The following is a 19,579-nucleotide window of genomic DNA, read 5'->3' as shown; positions in this document are numbered from 1 at the left end:
CAGCCAGGATGCAGAAAAAAGGGACTCAACAGTGAAGGGGTGAATCTCTAAAACATCTAGAGTGCAAAACAGACAAAAAAACTCACACACTTATACACACAAAAACACACGCACACACAAATTAACGCGTGCCATTCCAAAAGCTATTTGTGTTTTTGTGAGTGTGTGTGAGAGTTTTTTTGTCTGTTTTGCACTCTTGATGTTTTAGAGATTCACCCCTTCACTGTTGAGTCCTTTTTTTCTGCATCCTGGCTGATTTGTAGATTGTATGCACACAAAAAACTCTGTATTTTCATATATTTGCCAATTTCCCATTCCCATTTTTTTGGGTGTTCACATACCAAGTACCAATAAAGTCACCAAGTTTCGGACCATTCCGATAAAACTACGATTTAAAAAAAAAAATTATTAAAAAAAATTCAGGTCCGAAATGACCGAAGAGCCCCAGAGGGTTTAAATAAATTGTCAAATCATATGTAAATATTGCTACGATTTGGGATCATGCACAAAATATGCCATAATTTAAAGCTCAATAGCATTTGAAGAGATTGACTTACAGTCATAAAAGGTGCCATGTATGATGTACACCTTTAATATTTTTATATTTATTAAAATAAACTGTCAAATAATGTACTGTTTTTGAATAAATATTAAAAATCTAAAAGGTGTGCATCATTACAGTTGATTTTGTGACTGTAAGTAATTATTTGCAAATGCTATTGAAGTTAAAAACGTGTATACCAATGTCGTATGTAACTTTAGAGACGTACGACATTGGTATAATGGCTAAATTTGTGAATATTGAACGTCCAACGTCAAACCAACTTTATGCCAGTCCAACTTCCTACTGGGAATAGTAAAGAAGACAATTATATGTTAAACCCAGTTAATTATCCAGTTTATAATCATACACCTGAAGAACACAAGCTAGCATTAGCATAGCATTGTTTACCCTTAGCAATTTGGCAAAAGTTAAAGGTGCTGTATGTAAGAATGACAGCTAGTGGTTGAAATGGGTACTGCAGTCCAAGCTCAAAATATTGTTTCGAATATGTGAACTAAATATCTAAATAACTAAATATCCTGTGAACTAAAACATGTTTCCTAAATATCTGAAAACATATGATATTTGTATACTTTAGTCCAGTCAAAAACTTACATACAGCACCTTTAACGCATTTTGAATCACTGCGCTAGATAAGGAAAGTTCAGCAAGTTCAGCAAGGCAGCAATTTGTGCACGTAGAAAATAAATGCATAAATGTACAGCTTAATTAATGTTTTCCAATTAAAAAATTAAAGGAAATTGCTGACTGAGATCAAGTTCAGAGATTAATACCACATTTGCCGTGAAGCTCTGTGGCACAGGTCACACTGTTTTCAAATCTGAATCTTTATAAAGCTCATAACTCACTGATGCAAAATTAATGCTCTGTATGTGGTCTGGTGCCTAATTACTATGAAATAATTAGAGGATCCCTCCCTTCATCGACCTTTTGGAAAGGCAGCCATCAAAACAAATGTATCATCAAGGGTTATTTTGAGGAGAGGTGGAGTCCAGAAACATTTTGACACTTGAGATTTATTTTACTTTAATGAAAAGTGCATACTTTTGGACTTGAAAGAAAGATAAAAAACCTAATTAATTAAATCAACAAAATACACTATATTGCCAAAAGTATAGGGACACCCCTCCAAATCATTGCATTCAGGTGTTGCAATCACTTCCATGGACACAGGTGTATAAAATCAAGCACTAGGCATGCAGACGCTTCTACAAACCTTTTGTGAAAGAATGGGTCACTCTCAGGAGCTCAGAGAACTCAAAGGCTGTACCGTGATAGGTTGGCACCTGTGCCTTTCCTCACTACTAAATATTCCATGGTTAACTGTCAGTGGTGTTATAACAAAGTGGAAGCAACTCAGCCACGAAGTGGTAGGCCACGTACAATCACAGAGCGGGGTCAGCGTATGCTGAGGTGCACAGTGCGCCGTAGTCGCCAACTTTCTGCACAGTCAATAGCTACAGAACTCCAAACTTCATGTGGCCTTCAGATGAGCTCAAGAGCAGTGAGTAGAGCTTCATGGAATCGGTTTCAATGGCCGAGCAGCTCATCCAAGCCTTACATCACCAAGAGCAATGCAAAGCGTGGGATGCAGTGGGGTAAAGCACGCCGCCACTGGACTCTAGAGCAGTGGAGACGTGTTCTCTGGAGTGACCAATCACACTTCTCTGTCTGGCAATCCGATGGACGAGTCTGGGTTTGGCGGTTGCCAGGAGAACGGGACTTGCCTGACTGCATTGTGCAGAGTGTAAAGTTTGGTGGAGGGGGGATTAGAGTGTGGGGATGTTTTTCAGGGGTTGGGCTTGGCCCCTTAGTTCCAGTGAAAGGAACTCTTAATGCTTCCGCATACCAATACATTTTGGACAATTTCATGCTCCCAACTTTGTGGGAACAGTTTGGGGACGGCCCCTTCCTGTCCCAACATGACTGCGCACCAGTGCACAAAGCGTCGGTCCATAAAGACATGGATGAGTGAGTTTGGTGTGGAGGAACTTGACTAGCCTGCACAGAATCCTGACCTCAACACCTTTGGGATGAATTATAGCGGAGACTGTGAGCCAGGCCTTCTTGTCCAACATCAGTGCCTGACCTCACTAATGCGCTTCTAGAAGAATGGTCAAAAATTCCCATAAACACACTCCTAAACCTTGTGGAAAGCCTTCCTAGAAGAGTTGAAGCTGTTATAGTTGCAAAGGGTGGGCCAACTCCATTTTAAACCCTACGAATTAAGAATGGGATGTCATGTGCATTTAAAGAAAAAAAACGTTTGGCAATATAGCATATCAATTTAATTGCACAAGCAATCAGTTATGAAAATGACATACAACTGGCCTTATTTTGGTGAAAAAGGAGTACTAACGTGAAACCAAAAACGTTTATTTCGAAATGTCTAAGGTAAACTTCAAACTCTTGACTTACTTCTGACATTCGTCCAGAGTGAGCACATGTGGATGGTCCTCTTCGGACAGAGAGACCACCGTGTCTCTGCTGAAGGCGTTTGGTCTGGTCTGGTCAACGCTGTGGCGGGTGATGGTGGCTGTGGTGGAGCTTGTCCAGTAGAGAACGTCCCAGCCTCGATGGTACGCCAGTCCCTCCACAGAACCGACATCTACAGAAGGGGACGCCACGTCAATGCTAAACGCCCAAGTATTATAAAGGAACGTGCAGATGGTGAATTGTTCAAGGTAATACACACACTTTAAGCACACTACACTTTAAAGTCTGAAATGAATTTCCAACCTTCTATCAATCATAAAAGATAGCATTGAAGTCCACACAAATGCAATCGGTTGACCTGAAGGCCGTAAAACCAGATGGCAGGCAACAAACTCCACAGGTTCTTTTAGAAATGATTCAGAAACAAGAAAAACAGACTGACGGTCGATGTGAAAAACAGTTAGCTGTCAGAAAAGGTCAAGATGTACATCAATACTAAATTCGAAATAACCTTTTTAGCCCCTGAAAACACAGAAGTGCTTGACTATGTGTGTCCATATATATATATATATATATATATATATATATATATATATATATATATATATATATATATATATATATATATATATAAAGGACTGCATGGAGTGCCACTTCAAAAAGGAGCATAAATAATAATATATAAATAAATAAAAAAATATATAAAAAAAACATATTTAAATTGTTTATTTAATTCAAGTTGAAAAAATATAGGCAAACAAAACAATAAAATAATTAATTAATATAGTAAAAACATGTATAATATGCATGTTGAAATAAAATAAATAAAAATAGAATAAAGTAAAAGTTTGAGAATAACTTTTTTTATTATAATTTTTTTACATTTGTATATAATATTATAATATTAAACAGCAATTTAGTTCCATGTTAAAATAAAAAGGTTGTGAGAATAAAGTTACAATAACATCAGTCATATTTTGAGAATAAAACAATTAAATTTGTTTTCCTGAATAATTTATAGTATATTCAACCAATATTATACTTAATTTTATGACTTTATTCACAAAACTTTATTCTTGTAATGTAATATAACAATTTTATACTCAATAACTTTGTTTTTTATATATATTTAATGTGTCATTAAAATGCTGTTATGTATTTAATATATTATATTTAATATAATATGTATATGTAATATTTTTTTATTTAATTGAAGAAAAAGCAGCTGCTTTTCTCTATTCATTTGTCAAATATTTTTTTTTTTAAGTTTTAAAAAGTTTTCCTTTGAAATACAATACTGCGTAGTCAAATTAACAGTCGTCTCATGTATTGGCAATATGCAACCATATCATGTACATCCCGGCGCATAGTACAGTGCATTTTTATGACCTGCTTGGGCCATTTTGTGAAAAACAAAATCATGCATTGATCAAACGATCATTCAGTCCTTTTGATGTTGCAATTGCATAACGCATGGAAGAAGAAAAAACAACTTGTTCGAGTTTATCAAACTGCAACCTGAGTAGAAGCTCTGACAGTTAAAGTGATTGGCACGAATGGGATACACAGACGTGCTAGATTACTTGCATTGAACAAATGTATCAGGGACTTAAGCATAAAGGAGGACGCCAACTGTGCAGGTGAAGGACAATGGACACTGGGCATTTCAGAACTAGCACAATAAATTGCTTTATTAGAACATTGACTGTAGGAAAGTAAAATTGCAAATACGGTCACTATCATAAAATATGTTTCTCCAAGTCAGCAATGAGATAAAATGAAGAGTAAACTGACACTTAAAGGGATAGCTCACCCAAACATGAAAATGATCCCATGATTTACTCACCCTCAAGCCATCCTAGGTGTATATGACTTTCTTCTTTCAGAAGAATACAATCAGAGTTATATTAAAGAATGTGCTGGCTCTTCCAAGCTTTATAATGGCAGTCCAAAATGTGAAGACCAAAAGAGTGCATCCATCCATTATAAAAGTAATCGCGAGTAATCCGCCTTCCGTATTCAACCTACGAAGAAAGTGTAGCAGCAGCTCTCGCAGTTCAAAATGCTTACGCTATGTCCGACGTCGCACCAGTTGCACTTTTTTCGTAAGTTGAATACGGAAGGCGGTCCGCCCGAAGCTAGATATTTTACTTTATAACGTGTATGGATATTTTTCTTACAAAAACCCATCGATTTGCTTCAGAAGGCCTTTATTAAAGGGATCCCCTGGTGTTAAGACGTGTATGGCTAATGTAACATAAATTATGTCTCTTAAAGGGATAGTTCACCCAAAAATGTCATCCTAGGTGTATTTGAGATTCTTCTTTCAGACGAATACAATCTGAGATATATTACAGAAGTCCAGGCTAATCCAAGCATTAGAATTGGATTCATAGTTGCTCTGTTTTTGAAGTCCATAAAAAGTGCATCTGTCCATCAAATAACATGCTCCACACGGCTCTGGGGTGTTAATAAAGGCCTTCTGAAGCGAATTTGTGTAAGAAAAATATCCATATTTAAAACTTTATCGAGTAAACTTTCGGCCGACCGCCTTCCCTGTTCAATTTATGGAAAAATTGTTGAAAGTTCTCCTGCAGATCGAAAGACTAACGCGACCAGGTCCACTCGTCATGACGTCACGTACGCATCTTGAGTTTCACTTTCAACATTCAACACTTTTACACGGAAGGCGGTCGGCCAAAAGTTTCCTTGATAAAGTTTTAAATATGGATATTTTTCTTACACAAATGCGTCGATTCGCTTCAGAAGGCCTTTATTAACACCCCAGAGCCGCGTGGAGCAGTTATTTGACGGACAGATGCACTTTTTATGGACTTCAAAAACAGAGCAACTATGAATCCAATTCTAATGCTTGGATTAGCCTAGACTTTTGTAATATAACTCCGATTTTATTCGTCTGAAAGAAGAATATCATATACACCTAGGATGACTTGAGGGTGAGTAAATTATGGGCTAATTTTCATTTTTGGGTGAACTATCCCTTTAATGATGTTTCTTTTAAAAATGAAAAATGATCTATCCAATCATAATGTCATTCAAACCAGCTGTCAGCAATCAGTAATCAACATGTCAACCCAATCAGCACAAGTGGAGGATCATATAAATACCCAGTCAACTCAACAAAGTTCCTTGACAGGTTTTCATTTCAGCATCCCTCCACCACCCCGTTACTTTCCTAACCAGAGATACGGGGGGAGTACTCTGGGTTCGGGTCAAATACCGAGCTCAGAGCCCTCTCCTCGGACAGCACGCCAAATACACATCCCATTTATTCTATCTGACTTTTTTGTAAGTGTGAACTCGTGAACTGAAATATGTAGTTGAAAACCCATGAAAGATCTACGTTATTTAAAAAAATCCACAATGGGCGGCGCCATTATGTTTGCGTTCTAGGTCGATGAAGTAGAATGGTTGCACTCGGCAATCAACTGGCGCTACCCTTTTTACCACAACCAAGACCCACCCACTTTTTACGATCAATGATATTGGACCCACTCACTTTTATCGTCTCTAATTCAGCACATGTCTGTTTACCTGCCCCTAACCAATAAACATTTATTATTAAACATATGTTAGATGCTTTATTTCCACTTTTCTGATATTTTTATTAAAAATAAATGCCTTTCCGATCTGATATGTCATGGGAAAAGGGAGTAGAGTGAGTTCGGCAAAAGACGTATTCGAACCCAGGTTCGATTTGCGTCCAAACTTGATGCTTTGCTTCTTACCCCTACACTATTGCCACTCTCAAAGGTGATTTCCGGGATTTTGTCTTGCCCAACCAGACGTTGAGCAAACAAGGCGGTGTATTTGTACTTAATGTAAATGGCATCTACTCCAGTAAATTTGAATTGAACAAAATCAATTAATTGCTTTGTAATTGCATTTAAAACACACTCAAACACACATGTGCACACAAACACACACATGCACGATCAGATCGGCGCGCGCGCGCACACACATCTGACAGACTGCTCTGTCTCAATCGAGATGTGTTATGGGCTGCCCTCGTCAGTTTCCACGACAGGGGCTGAATCCGTATTCGCCCCCCTATACCCTTAAATAGGTCACTATTTGAGGGGACAGCCATTTGTAGTGGTGTCCGAAACCGTAGTGGACATGTTCGAGTGCATTCATTCTATCCCACACTGCACCGCAATAACGAGTGTACAGCCGATGTACACACAGCGGCTGTCCAACTTCACACACTCGTTTTCATTCACTCCTTCAAGTGAACTGTATTAGTGGACTAAAGTAGGGAATAGTGAATGAGGGTTTAGGGGGCGATTTCGGATTCAGCCTGGGAGAGTGCTGGCCTCCCGAATCGGAACCAGGTCACAAATTAGGCAAGTCAACCCTCATGTAACATCACAGCTGATTGAGCGTGGATGGATGTGTGTGTGTGTGTGTGCACGCCGATCTTTTGGTGTGTGTGTGTGTGTTTGTGTGCACATGTGTGTTTTAAATGCAATTACAATGCAATTAAAGGGTTGGTTCACCGAAAAATTAAAATTCTGTCATTAATTACTTACCCTCATGTCGTTCGACATCCGTAAGACCTCCGTTCATCTTCGGATGAAGATATTTTAGTTGAAATCTGATGGCTCTGAAAGGCCTCCATTGGCACAATGCACGGTACACTCTCAAGACCCTTAAAAGGTACTAAAGACGTCGTTACAAAGTCCATCTCACTACAGTGGTTCTACAATAACTTTATGGAGTGACGAGAATAGTTTTTGTGCGCACAAAAACCCTAAATAACGACTTATATAGTGATGACGATTTCAAAACACGGCATCATGAAGCTGCGAAGCGTTATGAATCAGCGAGTCGGTTCAGCAGTTTGGCGGTTTGACACGCGATCCGAATCATGATTCGACTCACTGATTCATAACGCTTCGAAGCTTCATGATGCCGTGTTTTGAAATCGGTCATCACTATATAAGTCGTTATTTAGGGTTTTTTGCGCACAAAAACTATTCTCGCCGATTCATAAAGTTATTGTAGAACCACTGTAGTGAGATGGACTTTGTAACGACGTCTTTAGTACCTTTTAAGGGTCTTGAGAGAGTACCGTGCATTGTGCCAATGGAGGCCTTTCAGAGCCGTCAGATTTACACTAAAATATCTTCATTTGTGTTCTGAAGATGAACGGACGTCTTACGGGTGTCGAATGACATGAGGGTAAGTAATTAATGACAGAATTTTCATTTTTGGGTGAACAAACCCTTTAATTGGTTTTGTTTAACTCTGAAACAATTTTCAAATTGTGTTGTGGTAAAAATAGCTACAGGTAGGCCATTTGATTGCAGAGTGCAACCATTCTATGTCATCAACCTAGAACGCAAACAAAATGGCGCCGCCCATAAGGGATTTTTTAAATAATGTAGATCTTTCATGGGTTTTCTACTACATATTTCAGTAAGAGACATAATTTATGTTATATTAAGCCATACAAGTCTTAACACCAGGGGATCCCTTTAACCTCCCAGAGCCGTGGAGTACTTTTATAATGGATGGAGGAACTTTTTTGGTCTTCAAATTTAGGGCTGCCATTCACTGCCATTATAATGCTTGGATTAGCCAGGACATGTTTTAAATACAACTCTGAATGTGTTCGTCTGAAAGAAGAATATCATATACACCTAGGATGGCTTTAAGGTGAATAAATCATTGAGTAATTTTCATTTTTGGGTGAAATCTCCTGATTTTCTGAGAAAAAGACCCCAGTAATATCAAATGTGTCTCCTCTAGAGCCCCTCAACAAACTTTAGGTTCAATCCATCATGCTGGGTAAACAGTCTCAAACACTTCAAATAAATGTAAATTGCCTTTGAAACCATTTTTAAGCTCTGTACTGCACAGAAACAGCTGCTGTTTGATTTTATCTAGCAGGAACTGGCTGGAATGGTGAAAAGTGTGCATTTGCACACAAGAAAAAAAAGGTCAAATAAGCCAATCATTATTTTCATAAATAATACTATAAGTACATTTACAATGGGAAATATTACAGCTATAGGAGCTATAAGACAGGAAGAGTTAAACAAACGTATCATTGCATCTAAACCAACAACATGTTTAGTATACCTACATAACCACCAAAAGAGTTGTGACCTGTAGCAGAAAAGCCTCTTCTCAATATTATTAGCTCCTCTGTCCCTAGGTCATGTCCCAAAACCCTTCAAGCTGGCAGTTATTAAGCCTCTCATTAAGAAACCACAACTAGATCCAAATGAATTAGCAAATTATAGACCCATTTAAAATCTTCCATTAATGTCTAAAATACTAGAAAATGTTGTGGCTGCTCAATTGTGCTCATTCTTGCAAAACAATTGAAAAATTTCAGCCCCATCATAGCACAGAAACTGCGCTCCTTAAAATGACAAATTACTTACTTTTAGCTGCATCTTAATACTAGTTTTACTTGATCTTAGCTGCGTTCGACACTGTATATCATAAAATACTCATAGAACGTCTACAAAATTAGACTGGTATTCAGGGACAGGCATTAAAGTTGTTTAGATCATCTATCAAACCGTTATCATTTTGTCTATTTAAATGGGGGAAAATCTAAGATAACATCAGTAAATGATGGAGTGCCACAAGGATCTGTGTTAGGTCCTTTGTTATTCTCAATATATATGCTACCACTTGGTAATATTATAAGAAAACATGGAATAAGTTTCCACTGTTATGCCAATGATACTCAATTATGTATTTCATCACAACCAGATGAAATCTCTGAATTATAGAAGTTGACTGAATGTGTTAAAAATATAAAATACTGGACGACCTGTAATTTTCTTCTATTAAATTCAGATAAGACCGAAGTATTACTTATTGGGCCCAAAAACCTACACAGAATCTCTTAGAATATAATTTGCGCTTAGAAGGGATGTACTTCATTCTCCACAGTTAAAGACCTGGCTGTTATATTAGACAGATAATATTTCATATGTTACAAAAACATGCATTTATGACCTCTAGACTAGTTGCATCCTCAATAAACAAGCTACAATTAGTCCAAAATGCAGCTGTTAGAGTTCTTGGGTCAAGAAAATATAATCATATAACACCAATTTTATCATCTCTACACTGGTTACCTATTAAGGGGGTAGGGTGCAATGCTATTTCAAGCATTCTAACTTATGTACACTAATAAAAAATTGGATTCTCAGGCTAAACATGGCCAAAATTTCAACAAAATGAGTCGGACATTTGACGGAGGGTTTCTGTTCCACATACACTCCTTCAGTATTCGAACAAGTTTTGGTACGTATTTCAGATTATGGCCCTGTATGATGTCATAAAGGGCAGAATTCCTTGTATGGGCACTTCTCCTGGATGAGCGCATGCATACAACGACCCGAACAAGAGCACGTCGGCAGCGCTGTCATTTTGCTTTTAGACCACAAAATCAACAGTGTCACTAAAGAAGTGGTTTTTTTTGGTTGTGAGGGAAAGATAACCTTGTTCAGCTTCCCAAAATAACCCAGCATTAAAGGAACAGTGGATGCAGTTTGTTTTTCCGGAGCAGAAACGGAGTGCTGATGCGTGATCTGCAGTCTCTCTGTCAAAGACGTTAATTCAGATACTCTTTAGAAAAGGAACTCTAGCTTAGTGAATACTCTAGCGTTATGAACCGCAGCTATGCTAATTATTTTCCTTTTGCTTTTCTGTCACCCATCCTGAGGTAACTAGAGAGCACGTCAGCGCCGAAGACTTCAGACGCCTCAACACCAGTGAATAGACAAATCCGACTCCCACGAGGACTTCAGATGACGCAAACTCTGAATCAACATGCAACATTGCTAAATTCTGCTATATATCCTAATCATTTGTGTTCATTACTTCAATGAGCTCATTGTTTCTGCCTTAAATTGAATACGTTGTTTAAATTAATACTTTGTTAGCTAACTGTGCACATTACTAAAATGCATAATTTGGACAGTCACCTCTGATAAGCGATCACTCTAAATTGTAATGTAGACACGTGCACTTTCTCTAAAGCTGCTTTGAAACGATATGTATTGTGAAAAGCGTTATATAAATAAATATGAATTGAACAATATCATAATGTAGAGAATGAAAAATTGATTCATTTTGAGATTTGTTAAATATTACATGTAACAGCGTTTTTCCAATTATTAGTGTTGTGTGTTAAATGATGACAAAGCTAATCTAAAATGCAAAAATTGAAAAAAAAAAAAAAAAAAGTATGCATGAACAAACGTGGTACTGAAGTGCATCACTACAAAAACCGATCACGATAAGACCCGGAACGTGCTAAGAAAGTAAACTTGACTTTAAACAGCAATAAGTTGGTATTTGTTCATCATAGGTTATCAGGAACAAACACTCCAGATGAAAATAGTAGAAATTACTGGTTTTGGGAATGACAGTGACATGACATTTTCACTTCTGGCTCTGACAAGAGTTACGTAAGACCGTCGAGGCATGCGTGTTGCCTTGGAAACACTTCCTGTACAATATATTATGCGCGTCAAGCGATCAGGTCCTGTCTGCGATCCGTCACCTTCCTCTGGCTAACAAAGACAGATTCCCCCCTGTGGAGACGTAGCATTGGCATCGCTGTCTCTCTGTCTTTCTCTAAAGGCCTGAAGGCTGATCATGTGGTATTGAAGCCCTCTGGCATGGTTCACTCTCGCTGTCTTTCTGACGTCTCTCTATACAAGCCAATACTCTCTCAGTAACTCTCTTTCACCTCTGACCCACAATTGATTTTCCTCACACACGAATGAAAAGCCTTCAAGGACTTGACGTATTGTGCGTTTGTGGAGACTTGACTAAGTAAATCCTTTAATTCTTTCTAATATTCTCTCACAGATTCAAGTTGAATTACAATGCCCATTCTTTTAATTCATAAACCAGACATGTCTCTCCTAAATGATTAATACTTTAGTGTTGCTCTTTTTTTCTTTTCATTGTTTTTGTTTGTACCTGACTACATTGATTACTATGGAAACTTGTTTCTGCCACTAAATAAAAAATAACACGTAATTTACACTTTTAAGAAATGTCAGAATTGCGCGTTATAAAGTCAGAATTGAGAGATATATAAAGTCAGAATTGAGAGATATAAAGTCAGAATTGGTTGACATGAAGTTGCAATTGCGTGATATTAAGTCAGAATTGCATGATATAATGTCAGAATTGGTTGATATAAAGTTGCAATTGCAAGATATAAAGTCAAAATTGCGAGTTATAAAGTCATAATTGCGAGATATAAAGTCAGAATTGCGAGTTATAAAGTCAGAATTGCGAGTTATAAAGTCAAAATTGCGCATTATAGTCAGAATTGCGAGTTATAAAGTCAGAATTGCGAGATATAAAGTCAAAATTGCGAGTTATAAAGTCAAAATTGCGAGTTATAAAGTCAAAATTGCGAGTTATAAAGTCAGAATTGCGAGATATAAAGTCAGAATTGCGAGATATAAAGTCAAAATTGCGAGTTATAAAGTCAAAATTGCGAGTTATAAAGTCAAAATTGCGAGTTATAAAGTCAGAATTGCGAGATATAAAGTCAGAATTGCGAGATATAAAGTCAGAATTACGAGATATAAAGTCAGAATTATGAGATATAAAGTCAGAATTACGAGATATAGTCAAAATTGTGAGTTATAAAGTTAAAATTGCAAGTTATAAAGTCAAAATTGCGAGTTATAAAGTCAAAATTGCAAGTTATAAAGTCAAAATTGCAAGTTATAAAGTCAGAACTGCGAGATATAAAGTCAGAATTGCGAGATTTAAAGTCAGAATTACGAGATATAAAGTCAAAATTGCGAGTTATAAAGTCAGAATTGCGAGTTATAAAGTCAAAATTGCGCATTATAGTCAGAATTGCGAGATATAAAGTCAGAATTGCGAGATTTAAAGTCAGAATTACGAGATATAAAGTCAAAATTGCGAGTTATAAAGTCAGAATTGCGAGTTATAAAGTCAAAATTGCGCATTATAGTCAGAATTGCGAGATATAAAGTCAGAATTACGAGATATAGTCAAAATTGTGAGTTATAAAGTTAAAATTGCAAGTTATAAAGTCAGAATTGCGAGTTATAAAGTCAAAATTGCGCATTATAGTCAGAATTGCGAGATATAAAGTCAGAATTGCGAGATATAAAGTCAGAATTGCGAGATATAAAGTCAAAATTGCGAGTTATAAAGTCAGAATTGCGAGTTATAAAGTCAAAATTGCGCATTATAGTCAGAATTGCGAGTTATAAAGTCAGAATTGCGAGATATAAAGTAAAAATTGCGAGTTATAAAGTAAAAATTGCGAGTTATAAAGTCAAAATTGCGAGTTATAAAGTCAAAATTGCAAGTTATAAAGTCAAAATTGCAAGTTATAAAGTCAGAACTGCGAGATATAAAGTCAGAATTGCGAGATATAAAGTCAAAATTGCGAGTTATAAAGTCAGAATTGCGAGTTATAAAGTCAAAATTGCGCATTATAGTCAGAATTGCGAGTTATAAAGTCAGAATTGCGAGATATAAAGTAAAAATTGCGAGTTATAAAGTCAAAATTGCGAGTTATAAAGTCAAAATTGCGAGTTATAAAGTCAAAATTGCGAGTTATAAAGTCAGAATTGCGAGATATAAAGTCAGAATTACGAGATATAAAGTCAGAATTATGAGATATAAAGTCAGAATTACGAGATATAGTCATAATTGTGAGTTATAAAGTTAAAATTGCAAGTTATAAAGTCAAAATTGCGAGTTATAAAGTCAAAATTGCGAGTTATAAAGTCAAAATTGCGAGTTATAAAGTCAAAATTGCGAGTTATAAAGTCAGAATTGCGAGATATAAAGTCAGAATTACGAGATATAAAGTCAGAATTATGAGATATAAAGTCAGAATTACGAGATATAGTCATAATTGTGAGTTATAAAGTTAAAATTGCAAGTTATAAAGTCAAAATTGCGAGTTATAAAGTCAAAATTGCAAGTTATAAAGTCAAAATTGCGAGTTATAAAGTCAGAATTGCGAGATATAAAGTCAGAATTGCGAGATATAACGTCAAAATTGCGAGTTATAAAGTCAGAATTGCGAGTTATAAAGTCAAAATTGCGAGTTATAAAGTCAAAATTACGAGTTATAAAGTCAGAATTGTGAGATATAACGTCAAAATTGCGAGTTATAAAGTCAGAATTGGGAGTTATAAAGTCAAAATTGCGAGATATAAAGTCAGAATTGCGAGTTATAAAGTCAATATAATATAATTAATATATTATAATATAATTAATATAATCTTTTAAAAAATAAATAAACTGAACAAAAATCTTAAGCAAAAACAAAATATAATTTCTTATAAAAATATCTAATATATTATAATTACTTTTAGGATAAAATTATTCACCCTGAACAGTCAGTTCTCCATTTAAACTCAACATAAAACTAAACTAAAATCATTACAAATTCCTAATTTAATCTAATTTTATTCCTAATTTATTTAATCTATTCCTGATTAATCAGCTAATATAAATAAAAAAAGATTAAAAAAGCCAGTTCAACTAAAGAGGTTCCACCCCTTCCTTCGCGTCTATCAGCTCTCAAACAGGAATGCGTAGAAGCTGTTTATCAGCCGAACATATCTGCAATATATCAGCATAAATCCATGACAAAGCATAAAGCTTAGCGTCTAGGGTCAGGTGTAACCATCCACGGCCTCGTTTGACAAATATCACAATTCCTCTCAGGCAAGCTATCGTTCAGCACGGCAGCTGTGAACTGACAGCTCTGCAGGTTAATGGCATACTGATTAAATGAGACGTGTGTTAATGTTGACAAGGTTAGGGCCTGATAAATCACATGTGGTATGAATTTCAATGCCAGCTACTGGGCTGCTGCTCTATCAGAGTAATTGGCTGTACCCTGTACGGATAATTTATTTACATTTCACCACAGTTAATTGGCCGTGATGCCTCTACAAATATGAGCTGCATTGCAAATAATGTAAATGCGTTATGGAAGTACTATGGACAGGTTGGAAGGGATCTGGAAAAAGATCCAAAAGTTGTGACAAACAAGCATATTCCAAATGTGTAAAATACATCATCCTCACATCTGTAATAAAAACTAAAAGATCAAAGATGTGTCAAAACTATCAATCAGCCCTATTAAGTAACATTAAACACAGTCATTTCATCTTCACTTTGAGAAAACAGAAGACTTGAGTGTGAATACATGAATTCGTTTCAAGAAGCGCAACTGATAAGGACATTGGCAAATCGATAACACATCAAAGTAATTAGACACAGTTACTTACTCTCCGCAATGACGCGTTGTCCTGTCCAGTCGTCATTGATAACTTGTATATTCCCATAATGAACATCGCTGAAGAAAATCCGATTTGTTCCATGCGTTTTCTGCCGATGATCAAAGGCCAAAGCTATAATGTTCTTAAAATAATTGGGGTTCTCATACGCCCTGATGGGGGAGTTGAGGTTATTCTCGTCCGACAGATGAATACTCCTCAAGACTGTCCTCTCGGAGTAGAGCAGGTAACCCTCGTACTTGTTGCACCTGAGTCCATCCTGAGCAAGATATCCATGGGCGCAAGCACAGGTTTTCCGGTTATTCCCCAAGTAAAAACAAATTTGCTGGCATCCTCCGTTCGCTCGGCTGCAAGCGTTCGTACCTGGGCAAGTCGGAAAATCAGAGATCAGGCTCCCTACGAATGATATCACCTAATCTTTGCAAACAAAATTCACAGGTCATTTGAAACAGTTCACTCAAAAATGTCAAGAAAGTCATACAGGTTTAGTGCGGCGTAAGGATTTCATGTTTGGGTGAACAATTCCCCTACTCTAATGTTGACAGCAAGTCTAATTTAACTCTTTTACATGTGTGTCAGCCAGCAGGTGTTCTTTTGTAATCAGCAGTGTGCAATCCTGCTCCTGGAGGGCCACTTTCCTATCGAGTTTCGCTCTACTCCTCATTAAACACCCCTGAAGCAGCTAAGAAAACTATGGGTGGGTGTGTTAAAACAGGTTGGAGCTAGGTGGCCTTCCAGGAGTGGAATAAACGTCTGAATGTGCATTGGTGCAATGTTCAAAGAACAGGAAAACTGCCATTAAGTGAAACCTCAACCTTTCTCCCGATCCTGGTTAAAGACCTTCACATCTTTCAGACTGACGCCCAAGCCGCTCCTGATAGTCACCACGTCTACGGCGTCTTTCTTGGAAGCACGGCGGATGGATCCGTTGGCGTAGGCTCTACCGTCATGGGGGCACAAGACCAAAAGTTTAAAAACTTGCTAATCAATGGCCCACGACCAATTAAATCCAAATAACTCATTAAAATACAGTACACAGCTGGTCTAACAGAAGGTGAGGTAACCCATCCTTGGAATGACATTGAACTGAGGGAGATTCTGAAATAATCAAATGTGTCTTCTTGCGCTAGCATTGTGACCTTGTAGGGAAAGTGGGATGGTATCTGCTTTCTTGGGCCATTCGTAGAGACTGTAACATTTACGGAAAAATAAATTACCTGTCAGACCAGAAGAGGTAAGCCCCAAAGACTGCTATGGAAAACATATCCACCCCACTCGATGAGAACACAATCTCCCTCTGCTCACCCCGCTCAAGGTTGATTCTTTCGATCTTGTTGTTGCGGGCGTCACACCAGTATAATTTATTTTCCTGCAACGCAGTCGGAAGACAAACTTCATGCATCTATTGTGTTAAGAATGAAGGGTTATATGTTCTCAGTGCCCTAAAGCTGCTAGTTAAGCCATGAAATCAACATAGACTGCAGCCGCCTGCAACGCAAGCATATTCGCCAAGTAGGGGAAGCAGACCTGGTAGTCTATGGAGACGCCGTTAGGCCTTGCTAGTCCGGTGCTAACAAGCACGGATTGCTCTGAGCCATCGAGACGTGACCTGGAGATGGTAGGACTCTGGCCCCACTCTGTCCAGAAGAGAAACCTGCACGAAAGCAAAGGAAAATATGAGGAATTTTGACCTTTGCACATCTTGTACTCACAGATTTATCTTCAGTTACAAAGAAAACAAGCATAATGCTGTGTTCAAGTCTTCTTGAGAAGTTCAGAAATCCTTATTAGAAAGTGTCCATCATTCACAGTCCATTGAAAAAGACAGAAAAAGTGAAAGGGACATGTGAAGGTTGAGTATGGTAACCTACACTCTGAATTTGTCCCTATTTAACCCATGCAAGTTAGTGCACACACATTAGAAGCAGTGAGTAGTGAACACACACACACTGCAAACTGTGGACACACACACACGGTGTGGCAGTGGGCAGCCATTCACTGCTGCGCCTGGGGAGCAATCGGGGGTTAGGTCTCTTGCTCAAGGCCACCTCAGTCATTTCCAGCCGGTATTGAGAATTCAACCCGAAACCTTCGGGTTACCAGTCTGACTCTCTAACCATTAGGACCTAGGCTTTCTTATCTAATCCTAAAATGTGCATATTTGCACCTTAAGAGTAGTAAAATAGGTACTACTTTGTACCTTTTAGGGGTAAATAAGGTAGGGGTGGGAGGGGTGGCAGGGGTGTCCAAAGTCGGTCCTGGAGGGCCACTGTCCTGCAGAGTTTAGCTCCAACTTGCCTCAACACACTTGTCTGGAGGTTTCTAGTATGCCTAATAAGACCTTGATTAGCTGCTTCAGGTGTGTTTAATTGGGGTTGGAGCTAAACTCTGCAGGACAGTGGCCCTCCAGGAGCAGGATTGGACACCCCTGCTTTAAGGGTACTTAAAAGTATTTTTTCTCCTGAAAGTGTAATGCTGCGTTCGAACGCGAATAGAGCGCCTGGCGCAAGTGATTTCAATGTTAAGTCAATGGAAAGGTGCGGAAGGCGCGTTTTGAGCGATACGCGCGTTACACGCGAGTGGTGCTTTTGAGCATTCACGCGTTTTAAGTGAATTCGCGTCTGACGCCCGAGTTGAAAAATTTGAACTTTGCCGTCAATCCGCGCCGCGTTAACCAATCAGGAGCCTGCTCGCTGCGGTCACGTGGTGAAGTGACGTGATGAGAAACCCTGCATAATTTAAAAATACTACTATTGTGTCACAAAATGTAGTTTTAAGACTTTTTCAGGTGAGAATGTAGTTTTTTAAAGCTCAAATCTGTGGTTTATTTATAAAGAGAGCGCCTATTTAAAAAAAATGATCTTGTGGTTTTGGAGTTGTGAGATCCAGGCGATCACCGGGCACTCAGCGCTCATTAACCCCGGCGAGAGCAGCCTTTCCTCGGCCAGTCCTTCTGACGTTTGCTGCTGGCTCTGATGTCCTGTAGTGGTTCGTCTTGTGTGGATCTAACGGGCGATCTTTGGTGTCATGAATCTACAATTTGTTGTCTGCCAAATCGTTTTGACTGAGGGCAAAGAGAAGTTTCATAACTTTATTTTTTAAGGATATTTAAATATACATGATGAAGTGAAGATAATGTAGAAGTTGCCTGGACCACATTTGTGTGGCTATTAATGCTTAATATATATTTTTAATGAAAATGAAAAGAGGCAGAGTGGTGTTTTATGACATATTTCTCCTGGAGCACCTTGAACGTGCATCTATTTCGCTTCAAACGCTCGATTTCTACGCGTGTCCAATTCGCCGCGGACGCGCGAATGGATTCAAAATGTTCACGCGTCAAACTAGATGCGGTAGACGCGATTTTGACGCTCTATTCGCGTTTGGTGTGAACGCAGCATAAAAGAGATAAAATGACTAACATGAACTAGAACATGACTAGATTTGATCCATTAGGGTCTGAGTGGATCATTAAAAGTGGTCTCCATATGACAGACTTTGAAGAGTAGAAGTTGAAAATTGAGTCCTTGGTGACGTCAGAAAAAGAAAAGTAATTTCAGGTGAAGGCAAATTTGTTCATGATAGATTATAAGGACACATTTGTCTTTGGAATAACATTCACCAATGAATATTTCACAAGAAGACATATTGGTCATATTGGTTTTAAAACTGCAACAGGAATCTTTCAAGTTGTTCCAGGTAAACTAATTATATTTCTTCCTAATCTCACTGACCAATTTCTGAGTATGATAGAGAGCATAGAACCCCAAAATAGATGAAGCCACGTGATATTAGGGATCTGAAATATGTTGAAGCTTAATGTTTATACTCCAACTTGCAACGGTACAAAGCTGTATTTAATGAGATAACTAACACAAGGTCAAGATTATGATGGCCCTCTCATTTTAGAATACATGCAGAGGAAATTATAAGGTCTTTAAGGAGGACGTACAGCTGCAGTTAACAAGCTTTGAGGTGCTAATTGCAGACACTAACTGTTCTCTAGGCGATCATAGGTCATTCGTTTAAACGCTTTCGCCACACTTCTGTGAAATTGAAGCTTGGCAGTGGAGGAAAATAAACCACAGTGCAATACGTACCCTTTCACCGGGTGTACCGCGATGGCTCTGGGTTGATCGAGTCCGTCAGATATCACCACGGCGCGGTACATACCGTTCAACCGAGCAACCTCGATGAGATTTAAGCCATGGTCGGTCCAGTAAATATTACCTTTGGATGCAAAGCAACAAAGACCCTGAAC

The 19,579-nt window shown here is 38.0% G+C and overlaps 1 protein-coding gene across 1 annotated transcript in view; it reads right to left on the bottom strand.

Annotated features, from left to right (window-relative positions):
- The window catches only part of lrp1ba (low density lipoprotein receptor-related protein 1Ba), a gene marked incomplete at its 5' end in the record, with an annotated part of 414,271 nt that overhangs the window by 155,299 nt on the left and 239,393 nt on the right, over positions 1-19,579 (bottom strand). The window contains 6 exons of the mRNA XM_079807766.1: positions 2,984-3,173; positions 15,310-15,681; positions 16,134-16,258; positions 16,536-16,687; positions 16,846-16,972; positions 19,419-19,548. Of these exons, the coding sequence (XP_079663892.1) occupies positions 2,984-3,173; positions 15,310-15,681; positions 16,134-16,258; positions 16,536-16,687; positions 16,846-16,972; positions 19,419-19,548 (1,096 nt within the window). The remainder of the gene's footprint in view (positions 1-2,983; positions 3,174-15,309; positions 15,682-16,133; positions 16,259-16,535; positions 16,688-16,845; positions 16,973-19,418; positions 19,549-19,579) is intronic.

The sequence above is a fragment of the Gobio gobio genome (genome assembly GCF_949357685.1).
Source record: "Gobio gobio genome assembly, chromosome: 24".
Lineage (NCBI taxonomy): Eukaryota > Metazoa > Chordata > Actinopteri > Cypriniformes > Gobionidae > Gobio > Gobio gobio.
Note: the sequence above shows the minus strand (reverse complement) of the source record. Positions and strands in the feature narration are given on the sequence as shown.